Here is a 22,762-nt window from a genome sequence, read left to right on the forward strand (position 1 = left end):
GCACACATCCCTTGCAAAAACTCGCCTGCCAACTTGATATCTCGTAAAGTTAGTTCGGGGTGCTTATCGACAAGGCTGTCCATGCTAGCGCGTCGGCGTCCAGGAGCAAAAGAGATCGAATGCTAGAGTTGCTCGTTATTTAAAGCAGCAAATTGCTTTGATTGGACCATTTACTTTTTTGAATATTTATAGAATCGCCGCGTCGCTCGACATAGCAACGAGTTGGCTGTTCTTCCCTTTTGAAAATGAAAATCGACGTCTCTAAGGATAGCTTTCCATTGTCCAAAACCATACCTTTTGATCCCGGCTTTAAGATACTTGTCCTCCTCCTCCGTGAACAGTAAACTTGTTCTCCTCGAAGAGCTCTTTCCTTTAACTTTTACGGCACTCTCACAGGTTTTCTCTAGTGGTTTGTCGGCTTGGCGATCAGGGGGTGGGGCTTTTTGAACTGTTTCCACTTCGTCGGTAGAATTAGAGCCGTCTGATATTTCGTCATGTTCTTGCGAAGATGTAGATTTGTCAGAGAGACGCGCGCGAACATCTTTGTCAAGTTCCGTGCCCTTGTCGCCTTGCAGTTCCTCGAGAAACGCGTGCGCCTTCGTTGCGACGTTGCGATATCTTTGCTTTTGGTAGTGTACCCTAGCAACTACAGAAGTGTGTTTATGATCTTCGGAGATTGCGTTTTGCGCAGAACTGCCCAGTTTTAACGAGCTGGCGGTCTCTACTATTTGCCGCGCGTGGGGTGAACGTACTTGCCTGTTGCGTCAAAAACCAATTTGCTCATTGATTCTCCGAGTTTTCTGTGCTGCCTTCCATTTCTTGTTACAAAAACATAATCGCATGTGGGCTTTAGAAGAGGACGAACGTGGTTGATGAAACCTTCAAGCACTTGCATGCTCGTGTCCGTAAGAAACAGCGAGTCGAAGCCGTATTTTCCCGCGGTTTTGAACATTTTCTGGTTGATATATCCACCGTTGGTCTTGGCATTGTTTACCATCTCCACAGTCAAATACTGATAGGTCATTGGCCGGGAGCCTTTCACCTTGATAAACAAATACAGGGCGAGAAATTTAGTGGCAAACGATAAATCCAAAGGCGACACCGCGCGCGGTTTTTCTTTACACGTTTTAAGCACGTTTTCGTAGCGCGGCAAGTAACGCCCGACCGCTTCCAAGAGTTGTTCTAACGATGCCCAATGCCCCTTAGCCTCTAACGTGTCTATGTCGAGTTCGCCGTTCCATTGAATGCGCATCATTTTTGAAACTGTTCGACGCACCTTTTTCAAGTAGATCTCTGTGGTACAAAGACTGCTTATCACCGATTTCGACGCGCCGTTTACTTTTCTGAAGTCCACCATTTCCCCAATTGCGTCGATGTAACCCAGTCGTCCTGCGTGACCAAGCTTCCATTCGTCCTGCAGCATGTCAACAAATTTGAAAAGGAGATTCGGTGAGCACAAACCAAAGTCGATTATGTCAAATGTGAGCTCTTCGTCGTCTTCGCAGCAAAACTTCAAAAACTTTAAACACCTGCTGACTATTTGCTTGGATTGACGCTCGCTTTTGCATCCTCCTCCAGTACCACTTAGCCAGGTGTAGAGTTGCTTGGCAATTACGCTAGAATTATCAAAAGATGGAATGTCTTTTGATGTGCGCAAAATGTTTTCACGGGGCTCTTGTTTAACAGAGACAGTCGACTCGATCTCCTTGGCATCTTTGTTGTCGGGCTTTTCATCGAAAAAATAGAACCATGCATGCTTTTTCTTTACATGTTTTCTGCATCCTCGCTGGGTTGCGAATCCATCGTGACTACAATTTTGAACTGGGCAGTAAAAAAGGCCGTGTGTTTCATCTTCTTCTAAGTGAAGTCTCTTCGGCTTGGGCAAAGCATTTGGCAATTTTGACCAGTTGACTAACTCTTGGCTCTTGCTCATTTTTCGTCAAAGCTAAGACTGCAAATGCGCGTAAACTCCAACGGGCTTACCTTCAGTATACAGCTTTGCTCTCTCGAGACCAATCAATTTGACTAGCCAATCCCAATCGTCTATGCAAGATATTTGCCCGAACGTGTTCTTTTGGTTAGACTCGAGACAATTGGACAAGTCCTGGCAAGTTCATGCTTGCACACGACAAGCTTGTGCATGTCCCAATAAACAGACAAGCAGGCTGAACCTGATTTTTGTTTATAAATAAAAAAAAAATGGTTGGCACGTTAATAATACATTGCACGTTTGCACCATCAATTGTCCCACACCAATCATCCCGACCCCTCCCCTAACTTATTCATCCTGTGACTTTATCTATAAAAACTAATTTGTGCATTCACTGACCCTCAGTTATGCTATACCTAATTACTTTTCAAATCTGGAACAAAAGTTCCTATTTAGTAAGAAAGGAACTTTCAATTAATAGGAATAATGATGGAGTGATAAGTTCCTTTGCAGGATAGATCGGAACTTATTTTTGCAAAAAAGGACCAAAAAATAAAGTTATCGGAACTCCCGTTCTCTTTTAGTAAAGGGAACTAGGAACACTTGGTCCTAATTTCCTGATCGCAGAAATTAATTCGGAACTTGAGTTCCCTTTCACTTCTTAAGGGAACAAATCAAGTAGAAAGGAACACATCGAATAGGAACAAATAGTTCCTAATTACAACAACAGGAACATTGCGTTCCTATTGTTGACCAATTTGTTCACTTTAACACCTAAACAGTTCCATTGCATGCAAAGTGTTTGAGGTCTCTTTGCAGCTAAAGGGACTAAAAACAAAAATGCGCGGAACACTCGCGCTTTAAAAACAAGGTTGGCTCTCGTGTCGCATCAACCAAAATTATTTTTTTCGACTCTGAATCACAAAAGCGGTCCACTTTCGAGGTTAATACAACGAATGACTAAAATCTAAGTTAATTTAGGTACAAAATAAAGGGATCATCACTTTTGGGGAATGTATATCATCATCATCATCATCATCATCATCATCATTATTGGCGGTACAAAATCACCCAAATAAATCCGGATGAGGGCACCTGCTGGCTTGGGGATATGGGATGAGTAATGGCGGTGTGAGTAGCTGGTTTTAAGCTTCCGCCTACTTTTTGTGATTTCTTGAAGTGGCAATGTCATCGGGTCGCACACTTTTGATGACATATTTTTACCCATAAAACACGAGGGATTTCTCATCTCGGTTTTGTTTTGCAACAACCATAGTGCTGCTAAAAAAGAAGACGACGAGCCTGGTGTTGCAGTTGAGTGCACCTTAAAAGATAAAAACGGAAAACAATAACAAAAGTGAGACAAATGTGAGCGAAATATTTTCGCCCTTTTACGGAAACCAGATCTTCCACCTACTTTCCACACCTGAAGACTGTTGTTAAAGGGGGAAAACAAACAAGTGGTAAAAATGTTTCAAACAAGATAAAATCAGAGGTGAAAAAATTGTTTACGTGTTAAGTAAAATAAGGGGTCAAATAACAACCAAAAGCGACACTCCTTTATTTGGATAATCTTTATGTCTCGTTTCTTGGAGCCAGGACTGGGACAGAGGATGTTACTGAAGACGTTACCTGCAGATCACATACGTTTCTGTTTTGGGTGGTTGTACTTGTTGAAGGAGGTGTAGTGGCTTTGAAGCTTTGTTTTCCTGGGGATATAGTATTTTCATGATTGAAGGGATGTTTAGTTATCAGTTTGGTGACAGGAGGAGTTTGAGTGTTTGACATAGATGACTGATTAGTGCTGTTTAATGAAGACTAACTATGAGAACCATTAGATCCATTGTTGGAAACCGATTTGGTTTGAGATGTTTGATAGACACTGTGATGGCGTGGAGGGCCTGGACGCGTGGAGTGGCGCGAACATTATGTATTCACAATGTATATTCTCACGTTTTGCACTATGTAAATTAGTATAAGCGGAACGCCGAACGGGCATTAACGGTAGCCCCTGATTAAGCGTGTAAGGTGGAATGGCCGTCAACACTGGATACAAACAATTTCCCGAATTCGATGTTTGGAAAGACCCTGAAAATGTCTATGCTCGTTTTGTAAGATATGCCAAACGATTCAAAGACAGCCACTTGAAAGCCTACGACATCACAGACAAGGTACAACAACAGTCGTTATTCTTAGATTCGATTAGTGAAAGCACTCTCGATATATTTGAACAGCTTGGTGACACAGGAACGGATCTGGACGGAGCCATCAATGCGCTACTAAACAAGTTCAAAGAATCGCAAAACCAGCTGTTCAATAACACAAATTTCGTTGCATCAAACAAGGCAAAGACGAAACCTGGGATTCGTTCATCTCTAAGCTCACAGCAGAAGGTGAACACTGTTATTTTCCGGCAGGCTGGTTAGATACTGAGATACTAATGGCTATGATAGAGAATGGTAAATCGAAGAGGGTGATTAGAAAGTTGTTACAAGACCAGCTAATGTTAGTCGAAGCTCTTAAATACGCCAGAGACCTCAAAAGCGCCGATCAACACGCTACGAAAGTAGAGAGTCAAGCGCCAAATGATGGTACCGTCAAGCAAGAAGTTGATAAAATCACAGTGGACCGAGGTAGGGAAAAATTGTGCTTTAACTGCGGAAAACATTGGCCGCACCAAGGTGGACCAAGAAAATGCCCGGCTTTTGGAAAGCAGTGTACACGATGCGGGAGAAGAAACCATTTTGCGAAATGGTGTAAAAGAAGGCAAGAAGTTAAGGCCACAAGGGACCTAGGGCAAGCAGACAAGCAAAAATCTGACACGTCGTCTGACAGCAGTGATGAAGGGTCCACGTGCATGCTGCAAGAGGTAAACCCTATGGCACCATCGGACAATAGGCCCCTAAAGAAAGTACTAATTAGTGGCGTTGGCGTCACGGTACTACCTGACAGCGGTGCTACGGTCAACGCTATAGATGAGTCAACGTTCAAGAAATTCAGCCTGGATAAAAAATTAAAGATCAGAAAATCAAGATGCTAAATAAAACCGCCCGGGGCTGCTTCAGAGGCAAACATGCCACCGGTGCTGGGTTGTTTTGAAGCGCTTACAGAATCTAAGACGAAAATGAAAGTGGTCACGCGGAAGCTAATAAAAGGAGATACCCAGACCACACCGTTGCTTAGTTACATAGACAGAAGAGACCTTGGAATGATTCGGGACACCAACGCAATTGCAAAGGAAAGCAATCAATTTGAAGAAACCGACAATGTAAAAGAAATCTTAGAGGAATTCAAGGACAGGTTCCAAGGAATTGGAAAGCTAAAGGGAATTCTGGTCGATTTCAATGTAGACCCCGACTTTAAGCCGGTCGCAACGCGACCACGCCGACAACCGTTCAGCGTACGTCAAAAGATGGAAGATGAAATACAACAACTCATTAACGAAGACATCATTGAAAAGGTCAGCGAGCCAAAGGGATGGATGTCACCACCTGTGGTTACCCCCAAGAAGGATCAGAGCCAAATACGCCTGAACGTGGACATGTGCGTGGCAAAGGAAGCAATACCCTGCAGACACACCCAGCACCCCACGATAGATGACGTGGTCAATGAACTTAGCGGATCAACTGTGTTTTCGCACCTGGATATGAGCAAGGGATACCACCAACTGGAGCTTGATTTGAGCTCGAGGAACATTATGACATTTTCGACTCACATTGGCTGTACAGATATAAGAGGCTGAACTATGGCACAAGATCACCAGCAGAGATATTTCAAGAGACCGTCAGGGAGGAATTGACGCACGACCTAAATGGAGTCTTTAACATTAGTGATGACATCATTGTACATGGGTGTGACACAAAAGAACACGATGCACACCTGAAAGCGCTCCTCGAGAAAAGTTGCGAAAAGAATGTGACATTCAACGAAGCGAAATGTGAATTTAACAAAGGTCGCGTGGTTTACTATGGCTTGATGTTCTCGAAAGATGGAGCATCGCCAGACCCTTACAAGGTGAAAGCCATAAAGTCGGCGGAATGCCTTAGACATGCCACGGAACTTAACTCATTCCTCTGCACAGTCAGATATAGTTCACGATTCATAGAAGCCAGCCGGTATCAGAAGGCTGCCTGCAAACTTGGTGAACTAGTTACGGGAAAATTCGAGTGGAAGCAAGAACACTCTGAAGCATTCGAGGAACTCAAGGACATGCTTAGTAGCGATACGTTCCAAGCATACTTTGATCCCCAGGCGGAACACGAGCTCCACATTGATAGATGCCCTGTGGGGCTGGCCGCAACCCTCACGCAGAGATAACCGGAAGAGCAGTGTTGGCGAGTCGTGCAGTATGCTAGTCGGAGCCTCACAGACCCAGAGAAACAGTACAGCCAGATCGAGGTAGAAGCTTTGGCCGGTGATTTCGGTTGCAAGAAATTCCATCTGTTCCTGTACGGGAGACCCTTTAAGATTGTGACAGACCACAAACCTCTGGAAAGTGTGTTCAACAAACCCACCCACATGACCTCCATCCGTGTCAAAAGGATCGTCAACCGTATGATGGACTATGACTTTGTGGTCAAGTACCGCCCGGGAAAGGAAAACATATCTGACTAAACTTCAAGGCACCCTGTGTCTTTCCTCGAGTGTTCCAAGTTTGAAATGAGAACGACTAAGGAGGTACGCCTCAGTCCCATACAAGTATCTGCCTAAAGAATATCCTCTTTGTCAATAATTTTGCAAGATTGCATCCATGAAAACACACTGTTCCAAAAGAAACAAGTTTTGCTGCATTCCCAAAATAGATGAAGGCTTTCTTTTCCGTTTTGGAAAAAGGAGCACATCTCGTTATCTGTATGTCCTATTCTTGCACCTTTCAAATGTTCAGTTCTTTCACAAATTTGCCTCAAATTTGTCGTAGTTGTTTCACAGGCCTCTTGCTCATTCTCAAACGACTTCATTTTTTCTTTATGCTGGGTGTTGGCATTCTGAAGTTCTTTAAAATCCTTTAGTTCTTTTTAGTTGCAATTTCAGGTCGTTCAAGTCACTCTGTTCTCAATTCTAGATTTTGAAGCTTGGTTTCAACATTCTCTAAGGAGCTCTCTACTTTGTCCAGTTTTTGAAGCTGGAATCTGTTCTAATGTTTTGCTCACATCCTCTGACATGCTTAGTGCTGTCAACATTTCATCTTCGCAAGGGTGTTTGGCCTCATCTCTAGAGTCTTGGCTTTTTGCTTTTTTCTTCTCTGGAGAGTCCTTATCACTATCACTTGAGTTTGATGATCGGTTTTGTCGTTTCGTGAGATTGCGGATACAAGCACACTGTAAGGAAATGTGACCATGATCTGTCAAAAAAGATGAAAGATGAACCCGTTCCTGCACAACATATTATGGTGATGTGCAGTGCCATGGCAGACAAATAGGAATGCCAGATTGTCCAAAATATCAATACCACCTTACAAATGCTAATTGTGCCATCACACCAAGGCACAACAATCATCGCACAAGAATAATCTTTTTAACAAACTTGTTGTAATTTCCGCCCCAGACACCACTTACATTTTTGAAGTTTTTTAAATATTACCTGTCCATAAGTATCGTATGATTGGACAATATTGTTAAACAACATCATCCTCCCAAATATAACTATCATTGTAACAATGCCCTGCCAGTTCCAATCAACCTCAGCCACGAAAGTTCTTTCCGTTTTGACCACATTCATGGTCACGATTTCGATCAATAAATGGGTTTAATTCTGACAAGAAAATTGACGATTAATCTTTGCTAGTTATACTGCCCTTTCTTGGCTAAGACTAAATATCGGTTGAGGTAGCGGAACAATAAAAGCGAATAACTTTGCTGCTGCGTGTTCACGAAGTTGATTGCTTGAAGCCATGGAGCATGTCATTGGAGACATTGTTGGAGGTCAGTCACCCTAACAAGTTCGCTACCAGAGTCAGAGGACCAATCTGGGGTCGCAAGTTCAACAATGGCATAGAATGATGACCATGCTGAAGATAGGACAGGAACAAATCGCCCAAAAAGAGTCAAGAAGCCATTGTTCAAGATAATACAGAATAGATTAGTAGAGACCGAAAATCAACTCAAAGACCTCTAGAAGAGATCCTTCAGTCACATAAGGATTTTAAGGACACCAGAACAGTCTGTGGAAGAAATTCGCAAGGCAATTAATTAGAGAAGCAATGTTCAATGCGTACAGGTCAACACTTTTATCTGTACAAGAATTAACTGCTAGCGTTAGTTCAGGCAAAATCACTGAAGACCGAAAACAATTGGGGGAAACTGCAGCCAGCCATAAAGAATTCTTAGACAGTGTGTTGAATGATGCCGATGAGCAATTAAAGAGTTTATTGTTAGAGGCACAATCGATGAGAAGCTTGTCAAAAGGATCTGTTGACTCTGTCACGTTCACGTGACTATGAGCAAAGGCAAAAGCCGCTGCTGCATAAAAAAGGCCGAATTGCAAAAACATTGAAATTGAATTGCGCTCAACCCAGTTAATAGAAGAAGAAGAATTTGCTTTAGCTAAAAGTAAGACAAATGAACAGGCCAGACTTGAAGCGATGCATCTGGATGAAGAAGCGGCAATTGAGTTAGCAAAGGCTATCACCATTGAGGAAGAATAAAATCAGTCAGCTGGCCCTGTCCACTACAAACCACCTCACATCCTTGATTTACCATCTACAAGCCCCAAAGAACGTGTTCAGGGCTATTTAGATTTGCAAGATCTATTTATTCCTCCCTGTGACGTTTTTAAGACAGAAGACTTACAACAAAAATACCACTCAGAGCAGGAGGCAGAAACAAAGGTCAAATTAGAACCAGACTACAAACTGGAAGTTCCATTTCCCAGCAAGATTAACCAAAACGCCAGCATTTTAAACAGCCCTCACCCCAGTTCAACCAGCCATGGGCCCTTAAATTGAATTCATGGCATGCAGAGAGCTAATGTAAAACAGGATAGAGAAATTAGATGACTGGCCAGAGAATTACCATACGTGGAAGGGGTCACTTGATGATATAATCAAAGGAGTAAACTTAAGCCCCAGTGAACAGCTCTCCTTGACTATTGTGTGCACCACAAACGAATCCAAACGCCTCGTGCAAAGGCAAGAACCTTGGGAAGGGTATCGCAAAGGTTAACTTGTTTCCAAATATGGGATTCCAAGACAAATGACTTCAAGAATTTGGGGATTTGTTGCTAGAGCTACAATGCGCGAAAAACAACGGAGGATTAAGGGGCCTAAAAATTATCAATGAACCACCTTATCTAAGACCTCTCTCTACTAAACTTCCAGAAGACCTCTAAAGGAGATGGCACAGACACTCACTTAAGCACAAAAAACACAATATCATGTGGACTATCCCTCCTTTAAAGAATTAACGCAGTTTATTCAAGAAGTCCCGTGGGAAAGGAACAACCCCTATCTGACAAATCTGCAAATCTTTGCCGGGATAGTAACCCTGCTAAGTCCATAAGATCTCGGAATACGAATAAGCCATATTAACTTTCAAAACAGACATCGCAAGCCCCAAGCCCGCTGAAAAAGTAAAATCCACCAAAAACGATCACAGCAAGAGGTGTTTCCTTCAAGAAAGGCTCCACCCCTTGAGAGTCTGTCGAGAACTAAGAAGTAAACCGTCCTGTGAGTGCATGGACTTGCTACATGAAGCATAACACCACATCTGTTTCCGCTGTTTCTTTGTCCACTCATAGCACCAAAGACTGTACCTTCACTCTGGAATGCGGAATATGCCACAGTGACAGGCATGTGACCGCTTCATATCAACGAACCCAAGCAAGACACTCGGGTATTCATTAAGATGGAGAGGAAGCATGGTGAGGAGCAGGCAACAGGGAACTCTCAAGGAACAGAGCCTCCGATGGTAACTAACAGATGTGGTCCAAAATCAGGAGGCCAATCAGTGGCCAATTCTGCGCAAAAATATGTTTGGCTGATGTCTATGTGCAGAGCACATCCAATGACAGGATCAAAACCTAAAAAAACCCTATGTAATCATAGATGACCAAACCAACTACTCCTTAGCAAGAACCAAACTTCTTGAGAAGCTAAATATCAAAGGTACGGCCACTGCATACACCATCAAGACCTGTTCCAGAGTTAAACACACCCGAGGTGGACGTGCAGAAGGACTGGTTATAGAATCCCTGGACAAGAGCTTCAAGTATCAGTTACCAATGGTTACAGAGTGTGACGAGATTACAAACAACCGCAACGAGATTCCAACCCCAGAAATTGCACGGGTACCCCCAGACTTACGCCAGATAGTGGATGAGATTCCAAGTCTCAACAAACAAGAAGAGATTCTGCTGCTTGTAGCAGGAGATATCCCTCCTCTTCACAAGGTCCACTAGTCACTCAATGGACCCAGAAATACATCTTGGAGTCAGTGCTTATACCTAGGCTGGGTAGTACTTGGAAATACTCGCCCGGATGGTGCCCACAAACCGGATGAAATCTCCGCCTTCTTCTCCCACTCTGTCCAAACCGCTTCCACCTCAAACACGGCATGGAAAGAACAAGAAGCAACACCCCTTATTGACAGCCTTTTCAACGAAAGCTTGGGTCGCACCATATTCGTTCATACGCATAATGATAACAAGCCAGGAATCACTGAGGATAGGAGATTTCTAAAGATTATGGATAATGGTATGGTGAAGGATAAAAATGGTAGCTGAGAGGCACCCCTTCCTCTACGCTGTGGTCTCAAGGATCTTCCCAGCAGCGGCTAGAATAATATGAAATGGCTCAAGTCCACAACTTGTACCTTAAATAGGAAACCGGCCACGAAAGAACCATACCTTGCCTTCATGCAGAAGATCTTTGAAAATGACCACACAAAAAAAGTTCCAGTAGAAGACATGAAACCAGGAAAACCGTGTTGGCACCTAACACACTTTGGTGTTTATCACCTAAGACAGCCTGACAAAGTCTGCATCGTGTTCGACTCGGCTGCTGAATGCAATGGAATATCCCTAAACTAGCTCCTACTATCCAGTCCCAACACGACAAACAACCTACTCGGGTGCTTTTGCGTTTTCGTCAAAACCCAGTAGCTATGGTAGCAGAAACGAAAAAATGTTACATTCCTTTAAGGTCCAAGAGGAGCACAGAGACCTTCTATGGTTCTCATGGTACAAGGACAATGATCCAAACGGCAAGATAACCAAGTACAGAATGAAAGTCCATATATTCAGAAACACTTCATAAACTAAAGAGTGAACCGCTTTCTGTTTTTCAGGCTTCAGTTCTAGGCTACATTTCAAAAAACTTGACGAATATTCGTAAGCCTAACAAAGAACACCTTTTCTGCTTTCTGCCATTTTTTTTTTCTGTACTGGAAATGAGCAAAGGACGGCAAGCAACCCAAGCCTTTGCTGAAACCTTCTCCTCCTTTAATCCTGGAACAAGGGTGATAGCACGGCAATAAACAAGAGAATAACATATTTCAAAACAACCCGTAATAATCTGACCCTACAAAAGCAAGAAGCAACGCTTGTTGATCACACAAGAGGTGTTAAGCTCCTACTATGGGAGCAATACTGTGAGACACTGAAAAGTGGAAAGACATATACCTTGCAAGTTTACAAACAGAGGCATCAGTAGCACCTGAAATGAGCTCTTTCTCAAAGATAAAGATACAGCCAAAGATTAAAGAATTCCAATCAACTGTCTCATATCAAATGCAGAAAAAAGTGGAAGTGAAATCAAATGGGAAAATTGCCAGTTGATGCAAGGGGTTAGCTCATGTGACCCCCAGTGGTTTTCAAAAGGTATTGTTCCAGAATACTGAAGCAGTGCTGAAAAATTCTTTTAACCATCTTCCACCAAGAAGTTACCAAACTTAGTCAGTTATGAAGTGACATAAACTTGACAGAAACTTACAAATGAAGACATGACTGCGGTAGTTTGGTAATCGTAAAATAGAGTAATTAATAGAGCTTTTATGTTCCCAAGATCCTGACACCCCAATGGCACTGACTTAACTTAAAAAATCCTTCGCTTACTGTGCTAGTGTTCTGAGATATCTACATCTAAGGGTGCCAGTGCTGTCACTCCATAGCCTGACGTATTGTATTTTCATATCAGGATAGGGTCAATTAGTTTCTCTAAATTTCTTGCTATATCCAGTTACCTTGTAAGATGAAGAGCAGCAATGGTTGAAGACAAATTCAGTTGTGGAAATACAGTCAGGAAAGATACAAGTACATACCCACTTAAAATGTCCAAGGTGACAGGACGTCCAAAAGGATCTTTCAAGTGAAGTAGATCTACCTTATCTGAAACTCCATTAGTTTCCCATGATGAAGAGTTGGTATTTATCCAGAGCGGGTGAAATTATCAATCTGAAATAGCTGAAGCAATTGCTTCATCTCAAAACCAAATGGACGACCTAGTGCAGTCAATAACCACAGAGTACGCACAAGAAGAACTTGAATGCTCCATGCCACAACTATACCCTGGATCTTGTTTTGAGGGCCCTTCTTCCAATTCTCGAAGAAGCGACAGTGAAACAACATCAGCAGATGATTGCTTCGTGTCATTTCTGCACGAAGGTGATCATCAGGTTTCTAATTCCCTAGATGAATTGACTGGTGGAGGTGAAATATACTTGCAAATGGTAAAAGAGTTATCCAGTGGCAAAGTAGCAAAAGATGACCATGAAAGCAAAGACAAGTGGTATGAAGATGTGGTAACAGACATGAAAGAACTGTCCATCATAGAAAGAGAACTTCTGACACCAGATAGTGGCCTTGTCAATTTCTTCACCAGTCCTCAAGACACTGATGTTATTGCTCTAAGTTATTTTGAAAACATGGAACCACTTCACGAGGAACAAAACGATCAAGACGGATTTATATACCCTGAAGCTACTGTTACCGTGAGTGTCAGTATACTTCTTAACATAACGTACTGCACTCAGTATCATTTATCTGGGGAAGCCATGGCTGATCTTTAAACCTTAATCAGTATACATAGTGCTAAGGTTCACCCTGGCTAACAATCACTTCACAATTTCATGAAGTATTTTCACCATTTGAAAAGCCCTATTGTACCTTGCATTTGCATACATTCAGATATCAGATGAGATAGCAAGTCACATGATTTTGAGCTCAGTGTGTTTTGACTTCGAGTTGGTCCTTTTACCTCGCGGTGGAACCGCAATATTTCTTCCTTCACTTGTTGGAAAATATTACTTTCAAAGCTAAAAAATACCAAAATGTGCGTGTAACGATATTGATTGTATTCTATTTAGCGTATCACTTCCGGTCGATTTTTAAGTCACCTTGTACCATGGTAACGGACCATGCTTTCCGGTTACACCTTGCATCGCTTTACCGGGATTAAACAACGAAGTTCTTCTTTAGCTGCTTGTGATCTGTTTCACTGTTCTTCTTACAAACACGTTACATGGTGTCAGAATCGGGATTTCTCCTTTCAGAACAATCGCCTGGAATACCTAGTGAAGTTTAATAGCGACTTAATTCTTCCGTATGGGCGACAAAGAAGGAGAATCGCCGCCGGACTCTCAACAAGCTCCACCAGCCCTGCAAGCACCTCAACCACTAGCTTCACAATTACTCCCAGCTCCTCAGTTTATTCAGTTAACGATCCCCTCACCGTCCAAACTAGAGTTGAAAGGGAATCTTGCAGTCAATTGGAAACGCTTCAAGCGTCTGTGGACGAACTATGAGATCGCCTCGCGCCTTCGAACCCAAACAAGTGAGCTTCGTACGGCGACACTGTTGACCTATATTGGACCTGACATCTTGGAGATATACGATGGTTTGCCGTTCGCAAACGATGAAGAGAAGACAAACGTGGTAAAAGTAATAGAGCTTCTAGAGGCTTACTTCATTGGTGAGACAAATGAAATCTATGAAGCTTATGTGTTCAATCAGAAAGTGCAGGAAGTCGGTGAGTCATTTGATTCATTTCTTACAACGTTACGTTCGCTGGCTAAAACATGCAATTTTGGTAGCATGCTAGATCGAATGATCAGAGACAGAGTTGTCGTGGGTATCACAGATAACGCAACTCGGAAAAAACTACTTGCTGAGAACAAACTAACGCTAAACAAGTGCATTGATATTTGCCATGCGAGTGAAACCACATCGAAACAACTCAAAGAGATGACTCAGACAGAAGAAGTTAGCGCCGTTACGACAGGGAACCTAAAGTCTAAGCATTTCGTGTCTAAGAAGTTTGCGAATCAAAACAAATCACTACCGCTGATTAGGTGCAAGTTCTGTCACAAAACTCACCCTAGAAAAAAGGAACTCTGCTCAGTCAAATGGGAAGGTTGAGAATGCGGTGAAGACAGCGAAATCTCTCTTAGAGAAAGCCGCCAATTTGAAGCCAGACCCGTATCTGGCACTGCTAGCCTGGAGGAACACTCCCTCAGAAACGCTAAGCACTTCACCTGTTCAGCGGTTATTCAGCAGAAGGACGAAGACTCTACTTCCAACGTCAAACCAGCTACTGAAGCCGAAGATACCAGAGGATGTGAATCAGAAGATGAAGCTGCAGAAGGCTAAGCAAAGTATGCACTACAACAGAGGTGCCAAAGAATTCGAGGAGTTACGCCCAGGAGACGTAGTGCGAATCCAGCCTCAAAAGACACAGTTCGGGAAGAAGGAGTGGACCCAAGCTAGAGTCGAAGGGAAAGTCGACATTAGGTCCTATCAAGTCAGGACAGAGGATGGACGAGCGTATAGAAGGAATAGGAGACATCTGAGGCGCACACAAGAAGCTATGTGCAACAGTGAAGTCGAGGTGTTGTTGCCACCCAGAACCTTAGCCAACCCTGCCACCCCAAGTGCATGTGAGAAACAGTTGTCGGTACAACCTGCCACTTCAAACGTCACTGTGAGCAACGGTATCCAGCAGAGCACAGCACCAGTGCGGCAGGCAGACAACCCACAAGTCGAGCAACCGGTATCATCTGCACAGAGCAAACCGGCTTCACCACCTGTGATGACAACACGAAGCGGACGAGTTGTCAGACCACCAATCCGCTATATGAACTCTCAGTCATAGATCAGCCTCACTCAGAACGGACATGACAAGTTTTCATTTAATTTTATCGGACAGTGACATTTTGCTATTTTATTTCTGTTTTGCTTACTCTTGTGAAAGAAAGGGAGATGCAACGATATTGATCGTACTCTATTTAGCGTATCACTTCAGGTCGATATTGACGTCACCTTGTACCATGGTAACGGACCATGCTTTCCGGTTTTACCTTTGTATTGCTTTACCGGGATTAAACAACGAAGTTCTTCTTTAGCTGCTTGTGATCTGTTTCTCTGTTCTTCTTACGAACACGTTACAGTACGGAGCCTTATTAGTGTCATCTACTTTTCTTCATTTTTTTTATTTTTCACTAGTTAAATTATCGTATATCAACTGAAATTTTTTAGAACACCTTCAAATTTCATGGAACGACGACTCCCATTCTTAGCCACGACTTTCAAATTAAACCTCTCACCTCCAAACTTTCTCTGCATCTAGGTACATGACTCTATTATCCCTGTTCAATCTCCATTTCACCTATGAATCCTTTAAAGTGGCGAGAAATGAGAGAGTTGCGGGCACATGTCCAATTTGTTTACGATCTCGTTGGGCTCTACTTTAACTTACTCAGAACATTAATAATCATTAATCGGCTGTTCCATCTGACATTTTTGTAACTGCTCAGTTCAAAACAATGCTGATATATAGAATTTGACAGCTGATCGGTGGGGACGTGGGATTTACCCATGACAATAACCTACCTTCCTAAGTTCCTAGAGTCGTTTTTTTTAACCCATACTTAACCCTAAACACAATTTTCAAAATGTAATTATAAATAATGCACCTTGATCTTGCATTTGAGTCTTCTACGGTAACTGAATTTTACCTTGCTTCCTTTATTTTTTAGATGGATGTATCTGCAATACGGAATGCAGATGATGACTTACTACCAAAGCTGGGGACATAGTGAGCCTCAAAGGGTTCTGCAATTCGTTCTCATCAGAGCAAGATGAAGAGAGTAAAACCAAAAGGAGACGACTGCTTGATGCCTATGAGTGGGCTAAAAACAGAGGGAAAAATGTGGTTCCTCCAAAAAAGGAACTGAACTCAGCCATCCCACTCAGAAAAAAAAGTCTGAAAAATTGAAAAAGATGTAGATCAGGTGGAAACATTTCAAGAAAGAGGAGGATGCTTATGTTCTGGTTCCTCTTGCCAAAGGAGGAGGAAGTCGTCAACTAGATTTATCCCTCTCAACTACCAAGTAGGACTTGCTAAAAACTTGTAAAAGCCTTTTCTTCCCAAATGGGAAGTCTGATTTTGGGAAAGAGGACGAAATGGCCTTTGATCTAGCAAACTTCAAGGGTAATAAGATTGAAGTGATTGTTAATGTTGGAGGAAAGGAGCTTCTTTTTAATATTAACAATTACATTGAAGCACATAAAGTTCTCAGAAAGTCACAGAAAGTGTTTGATTACAGTAGTGAAGGTAAAAGCTTATTGGCAGACATGCTCTTTGACAACGTACATGTAGTCAAGAAAAATACATCATAATTGATTGGCTCTACTGAGGAAAGAGAAGCATTGAAGTTGGAACAGGATGAAGCATTCAATGCTTCATTAAATGCAGACAAGCAAAAAGAGAGTGCCAGGAAACTTCAGCAAACCAGAGAGGCCAGAGTTATTCCAGAGCCAGAAACCAATTTTGTAATCATTAAAGTGAGACACCTGACCATGGGCTTGTGCTCCTGGCACTTCCCATCAGATGCTAAAATGTCTGCCGTGTATGATTGGGCTGGGTCATGCAGACCCACTTCGTGATCCCTTAGGTGTGATTGTTCTGGCCAACTGTGACGTCTCAGACAGATGCACAATGTTGATGATAAAGTCTTCCCACACTCCTGTAATGTCAGATTCTGATGATCAAGTGCACTTTCAGGGATTTGGAGACATGGCCAATTGCAGTGCAGAAACAATGCCTGATCTTGATGCAAACGCAGAAGCTAATAATGGAACACACAATGAAGGACAGACCTCCCAGTGAGTATTCCTTTGTGAACAAATTTTACTAATAACTTTTTGTCCTTTGAGAAGGGGACCTTAATTAAATTATGCATAAGCAATCACAAACTTATGATTGAACTTGGCAGATACAACCAAATTTCTGGAGAACATTGAGTTAACCAAATTATAGATGAAATTCAAGGCATTTTCGTTTTTACTTTTCCAAATACTCAATAATAGGGGATAATTTGTACAACAAAGTACAGAATTTGATCCCAAATATTAAACAGGTACGTATAATAGAATGGTTCAACTGTTCCATTCATTATATTTACATATCATTAATTACATTTCCAATCAATAAAAATCAATACTCACTCACCAGGACTAGTTAATTGCTATTGATTTTTTTTGATTATATAGATAATCAATAACAGATTGTGTGACAATGAAAACCAGGCTCACATTTCCTAGCCAAAACTGATCCCTTGCAAATGCAATATGTCTAAACAAGACATCATGGTTTCAATATTCTCCGTAGTGTAAGGAAACCTTTCATGGTGAAGGAGGTGGAAGTATTCTTAGTATCAAAAAGAAGAGTGAACATGGTAACGCATTGAAAGTTTGTAATGATCGCGGGCAACTTGGTCACTTTCAGATTAGTGTTCTAATTAGAAAAGCACACTTTAATATTAGTTTATTATTGGTTATTTTACTTTATTTTAGTTTTCAATGAAATCAATAATTAATGAAAATCAATAAAAAAGAAATGCACTCAACTGCTCGACTTTGATTTTTATTGATTTCCAATGCCAATCAATTAATTGTTATTGATTAAATTGATTATTGATTTTCATTAATTGATACCACCGCGTGTAAAAGTCTATGGTCATGAAACTAAAGCCTCCTGTTGTTGAAGTGGGGTAAATGGCTAGCCCAACAAAAAAATTTCTTGCCCTTGCCTATCAGACAGTGCTTATGGTATCATTTACAGTGTACTTTACATTGCACTTAATGTTGCAATGGCTCATATTTGGTATGTTTCTTTCTCATTTCAGATCAGCATGTTTAGATGACTATTATGCTTCACTTCTCGATACTACAGCCAGCACAAGTAACAGAAATGATGCATCGTTTTCTGATAGTGATGGAGATGAGGATAGCGTTGATAACATCCAGAATAAATCTGATGCAGGTGGTGCTGAAGACATTAATATCTCTGAGATACTTAGTGGTTTGGCTACAGTTATCAATGATAGCTGCATATCAAAGTTTAACATTTCACACAATTTTATGTGGGAGGGAACCAAACCAGCATTGTCTCGTAAATCCTTTTCACCTGCCAACAAAGTCTGTGTTAAATTCACTGACGAGGCTGGTGTTAGTGAGGGAGCAGTTGACTTAGGTGGACCTATGAGAGAATTCTTAACCTTAGTCCTCTGGTACCTTCATGATTCACAATTGTTCTGTGGACCTGTGGACCATAAGTTCTTGTCATTCCAGTCCAAGTGCTTAGAAGAGGATGATTACTTCTCAGCAGGACTGATTGTTGCTATGTCCATTGTACATGGGGGACCTGGGCCACGATTTCTTTCACCATTCATGTTCGAAGCCATGTACAGTGACTTGTCCAAAGTGGTTGTTCCAGTGAAAGATGTCTACGACCCTGTGCTGCAGTCAACCCTTTAAGCGCTCTTGAAATGCATGAGTCCAGAGGAGGCATCGCAACTCATGAACGAAGGTACCTTACAAACCATTCCTGACCTCGCAGGAACCCTGACACCAGTACGAGCATTGAGTGACATTGGTGTGGATTCAACTGCACGGTGGTTTGTTATTGGACGAGCCATGCCACCTCTGGAGAGTTTCCAAAAGGGACTCTGCACTTGAAGTTCTTTAAGCGATAAAGACACACCCTGATGCATTTCGGAGTGTATTTTGTTACATACCTGAGGAAATTACTACAGAAGCCTTTGAAAGCTTATTCACAGTTACCTTAAGTCCAGTTGGATCAACGAAAGCGGTCACTGAAAGCCTGGTTTTATCTCGGTGGAGTGATTATCTCCAAGACATTGAAGATTGTGAAGTATCCATCACGCCGAACGAGAAGGAAAAGGAAAGTGCGCAGTGTCCCCCGCGAGTCCCCGATTTTTTTAATTTTCCCCGTTTTCCTTCCCTTTTCAATGTTTATCCTGTTTGGATGTCATGCAGCCAGTCTGTTGCTGGTTTTCACAGTCACGCCAAGAAAAAATAAAATCGAAACCACTGAATAAAAGAAGTCAAGAATTTGAAATGTACCAGATGATTACTAGCGAATCAACTTGTCTAATTTATGACATGCACATTACTGAGCACCAGTAGTGAATTTGGTCTGGCTCCATATCAAAACATGTTGGTCTTGGGGATGTTGTTAGAAATCTGGCAATTGTGGTCGATAATGATCCAACTCAGGATCCATTAACTTTTGTCCAACCGTAAAATCCCACTGTAGAGCCCCCCCCTCCCCCCCTCGGTTATAAGCCCCCCTGTTTATAAGCCCACCCAAAACCCCCTATGAAGTTGTACAAGGCAAGGGCTTTAAAGTGGGATTTTATGGTATGCATATTTCTACACATATGCACATTGGCCCATGATCCTGAAGAACTGCATGAATATTATCATTTTGCCAAAATGATAGCCAATATTTAGGCAACAAGTACATAAAGTACTGTAAATAAATAATGCGAGACAATTAGACACCTTTCAGAGTAAATACTTTTGCCATCTTCAGTTTGGGGATGATAAACAACTACAAAAACTAAACAGTAAACATGAATTGAAAAAGTTCTCTCTACTGTTAACAACAGCAATTTAACAATTATTTTGGAAACTATGTGAATAATTCATTTAGTTCCCAGTTCGTGTTAATCCATGTCACCCGCTTAATGTTACATATCCATAATGTGATCTATTAATGTCAAGAGCAGGACCAGTGCTTCTTCTGGTATTGTTAGCATTGTAAGATGTTCTTCCTGCATTATAAATGATACCAATTCAAAAAACTCTTCTGAGCAACCATGTTCTGGAGTTCTGATGGAGCACAACTGCTCGGCAATCTCAATATCATCCAGAGAAACTAAATTCATGAGATCTCTTGCCCCGGTACTTTCTGGAATAAAGTAGAGCAAATCAGGTCGTCCACTTGGAGATTCTTCATTTCTTGATGGTCTTATCTTGTGCAAATTCCACTGCATAGCAAACTTGTGCAGTTCTTCACGTATCACAGGTACGAAAGAAAACTTGAGACATTCAAGTTGTATGTCATCATCTTCCAGATAGAATGAACGATCTCTAAGATCTTTGAAAAAACGAATCCACCAGTCCATACATCCTCCCTTAAGCATACTCCACCAGGACTTGATGCGTTGATTAGATGAAGATTTTCCATCCAAAAACTTTGATCATGATCGCCGAAAAAACGCTGTAAAAACGCAACGTTGACATTTTCTATTCCACAGTCTGCCCTTATTATCTTTGGAATATCTCCTGTTTGTCTAACACAGTCAAGATAGTACTTAGCTATCACAAAGGGATCATTATTCGTAGGGCCTACTTCTCACCATAATATACGTCTGCTATAACCGTCAATTGCCCCGTGTATACAAAAACCAAAAGGTTTAAGCTTATCATAACTGTCGATGTGCCATAAATGGTTTGGTCCAGCTGTTTTGTACTCCCTCCTTCTTAATCGACCTTGCCTCAACCCCTTCAGGATCTAATATTTTAAGCAGTCCTCGAACAGTCTCCCTATCTGTTGATATACCATGCTCATGTAGCAATTTCTGTGTCATCTGCCTATACCCAATCGTACTTCCACTGCCACGTAATTCTTGTTCAATTGAATCACAGATCTGTTGAGGAGTTGAACAGTTTCTTCTCCTTCCAAGTACACGTTGTCTCAATAGTCTCTTTAGTTGACGTATGCTCAAGAAACAACCGTGCAGTAACCTAAGAACAACAATATCTCGTTGTAGCCAAGTCCTACCAACCAAATCTGTACGTTCAATATTTCCATTTTGTAGAGCTGGGTGTATGCAGGCATAACTGCTACGCATATAGATAGCGATTCAACAACAAAGACAAGGAAACAGACCAAATCTTTTGCTACTTACGTCTGCCATGTTGAACGACATGTATGCAACTGCGATTACTCAGCGGTGACCTGCTATACCAAAAGGTAAAAAAGGTTGTGCCAAAAATAAAAAGTGTCGCGCCAAAAATAAAAAACAGCTTATGCAATCCATATGACCGGACCAAAGTCCTAGCATATGGCGGACCATGTCTGACCTAAGATCCTACTCTCTCTCTCTTGGGTCTGTTCTGTCAGCCCCCTGTCCATATAGATATTGGATATGACTGTAGAAGAACATTGCACGAGTTACCCCTTGTAGCCTTTCACTTTCTCAATGAATTTGTTACTACATGACAGAGCTAGCGATGGATCCGGGAGATGCATCATGGCCCGAAAGCCTTTCCTAGTATTGTTAGCTTTCTATAAACAACCTTTCTGTAATCTTTTATAATTAACTACTGTAAACTACAAATGCGTAATCCCAAATGTATAACCCATAAGATCATTAACCAAACAAGAATCACAGCCGATTAATTTCAATGTGTTAAAATTGGTAAAAGGTAAAGTCGCACAAGAGCCTAAGTGGCCCATACGGCCGGAGCTTAGCCCGGTTTCTGTAGCATGAAGCAACTAGGAGTATTGCTACTCCCCCCTGGATGGGATGCTAGTCCATCGCAGGGTTACCCCCAGCAGTATGTCGCCGGTACCCATTTATACACCTGGGTGAAGAGAGACAATGTGGAGCAAAGTTTCTTGTCTAAGGAAACAACACAGCAATGAAGAGACCAACCTGGCCTCGAACCAACGACCCTCAGATCCTCCGACCGTCCGATCGAAAGTCCGACGCACTAACCACCACACCACCGCGCCTCCAAATTGAATTAATTAAAAATAACAACTTTACCTCCCATATAAATGCATTTCTCCACATAAATCATCCAAATTCCTTCATTTAAAATAAATAAGCTTAAAAATTGTTTCTATCAACTTCTCGAAAAATGGTAAAGAACATCTATCAGAGTGTACATTTAAGTGTCTCCATAAGGTAAAAGTCCTGTTGCAACCTGCTTTCTCTAAACATAGCCCTGCTGGTTCCCTCACCCTTTCATCTAATCCACGTTTTTACTAGCTATCACTACTACACTATATACTATATCAAAATGGAGATAATTTCTGGAGTTTACTAAAATAAAAGCTGTTAACATTAAGATAACACTTTGGCTCAGAGATTTCTTTAAATCGCCTTGTGCTAAAGTTTTCTTTCTGTCTTCTTCTATATATTTTAAATCTTTTTTTGGTATTGTTAAACAAAATTAAACAAGACTTAAAACAGCCTCTTTTGCATTTGTAAACTAAACATCTCCTCTATTTAACCTCTCTCCAAATATTACTTTATAACATTAAATAACAATACTTCTTTAGCGCAAGAAGTCTGTTTTCTGGCTAATCCCCAAACTTTAGAGACTCTAACTTTTTATGTAGTAATCTCCTAGTGCTTATTAAATTCTTCATTTTAGGCAACACTTGGTTCACCAAAAATATAGAATTAGCCATAAGGAGTCCTTCCCTTGCCCTCTTAAACAGTAATCTCATCTGTTTATAGTTTGCATTACTTTTATCATTAACTATGGGTACTAGCACCTGGTCTTTTATAAAATTGCTAT

The 22,762-nt window shown here is 41.6% G+C and overlaps 1 protein-coding gene and 3 pseudogenes across 1 annotated transcript; 2 read left to right on the forward strand and 2 right to left on the reverse strand.

Moving 5' to 3' along the window:
• Nucleotides 1-2,025, reverse strand: part of LOC146456020 (uncharacterized) — a 2,272-nt pseudogene extending 247 nt beyond the window's left edge.
• Nucleotides 2,026-13,465: 11,440 nt separating this feature from the next.
• LOC146456021 (uncharacterized) lies at nt 13,466-14,278 on the forward strand. The gene has a single exon (XM_085093635.1). The coding sequence runs from the start codon at nt 13,466-13,468 to the stop codon at nt 14,276-14,278; it is 813 nt and encodes a 270-aa protein (XP_084949761.1).
• A 211-nt stretch (nt 14,279-14,489) lies between these two features.
• On the forward strand, nt 14,490-19,241 carry LOC146456022 (uncharacterized; annotated as a pseudogene).
• Nucleotides 19,242-19,914: 673 nt separating this feature from the next.
• On the reverse strand, nt 19,915-21,081 carry LOC146456023 (uncharacterized; annotated as a pseudogene).
• Between the last annotated feature and the right edge of the window lie 1,681 nt (nt 21,082-22,762).

The sequence above is a fragment of the Pavona decussata genome, unplaced genomic scaffold, assembly GCF_977016875.1.
Source record: "Pavona decussata unplaced genomic scaffold, jaPavDecu1.1 SCAFFOLD_262, whole genome shotgun sequence".
Lineage (NCBI taxonomy): Eukaryota > Metazoa > Cnidaria > Anthozoa > Scleractinia > Agariciidae > Pavona > Pavona decussata.

Excerpts from the sequence above, each read along its gene's own strand:
- LOC146456021 (XM_085093635.1), top strand. The coding sequence starts at position 13,466 with ATGGGCGACAAAGAAGGAGAATCGCCGCCGGACTCTCAACAAGCTCCA.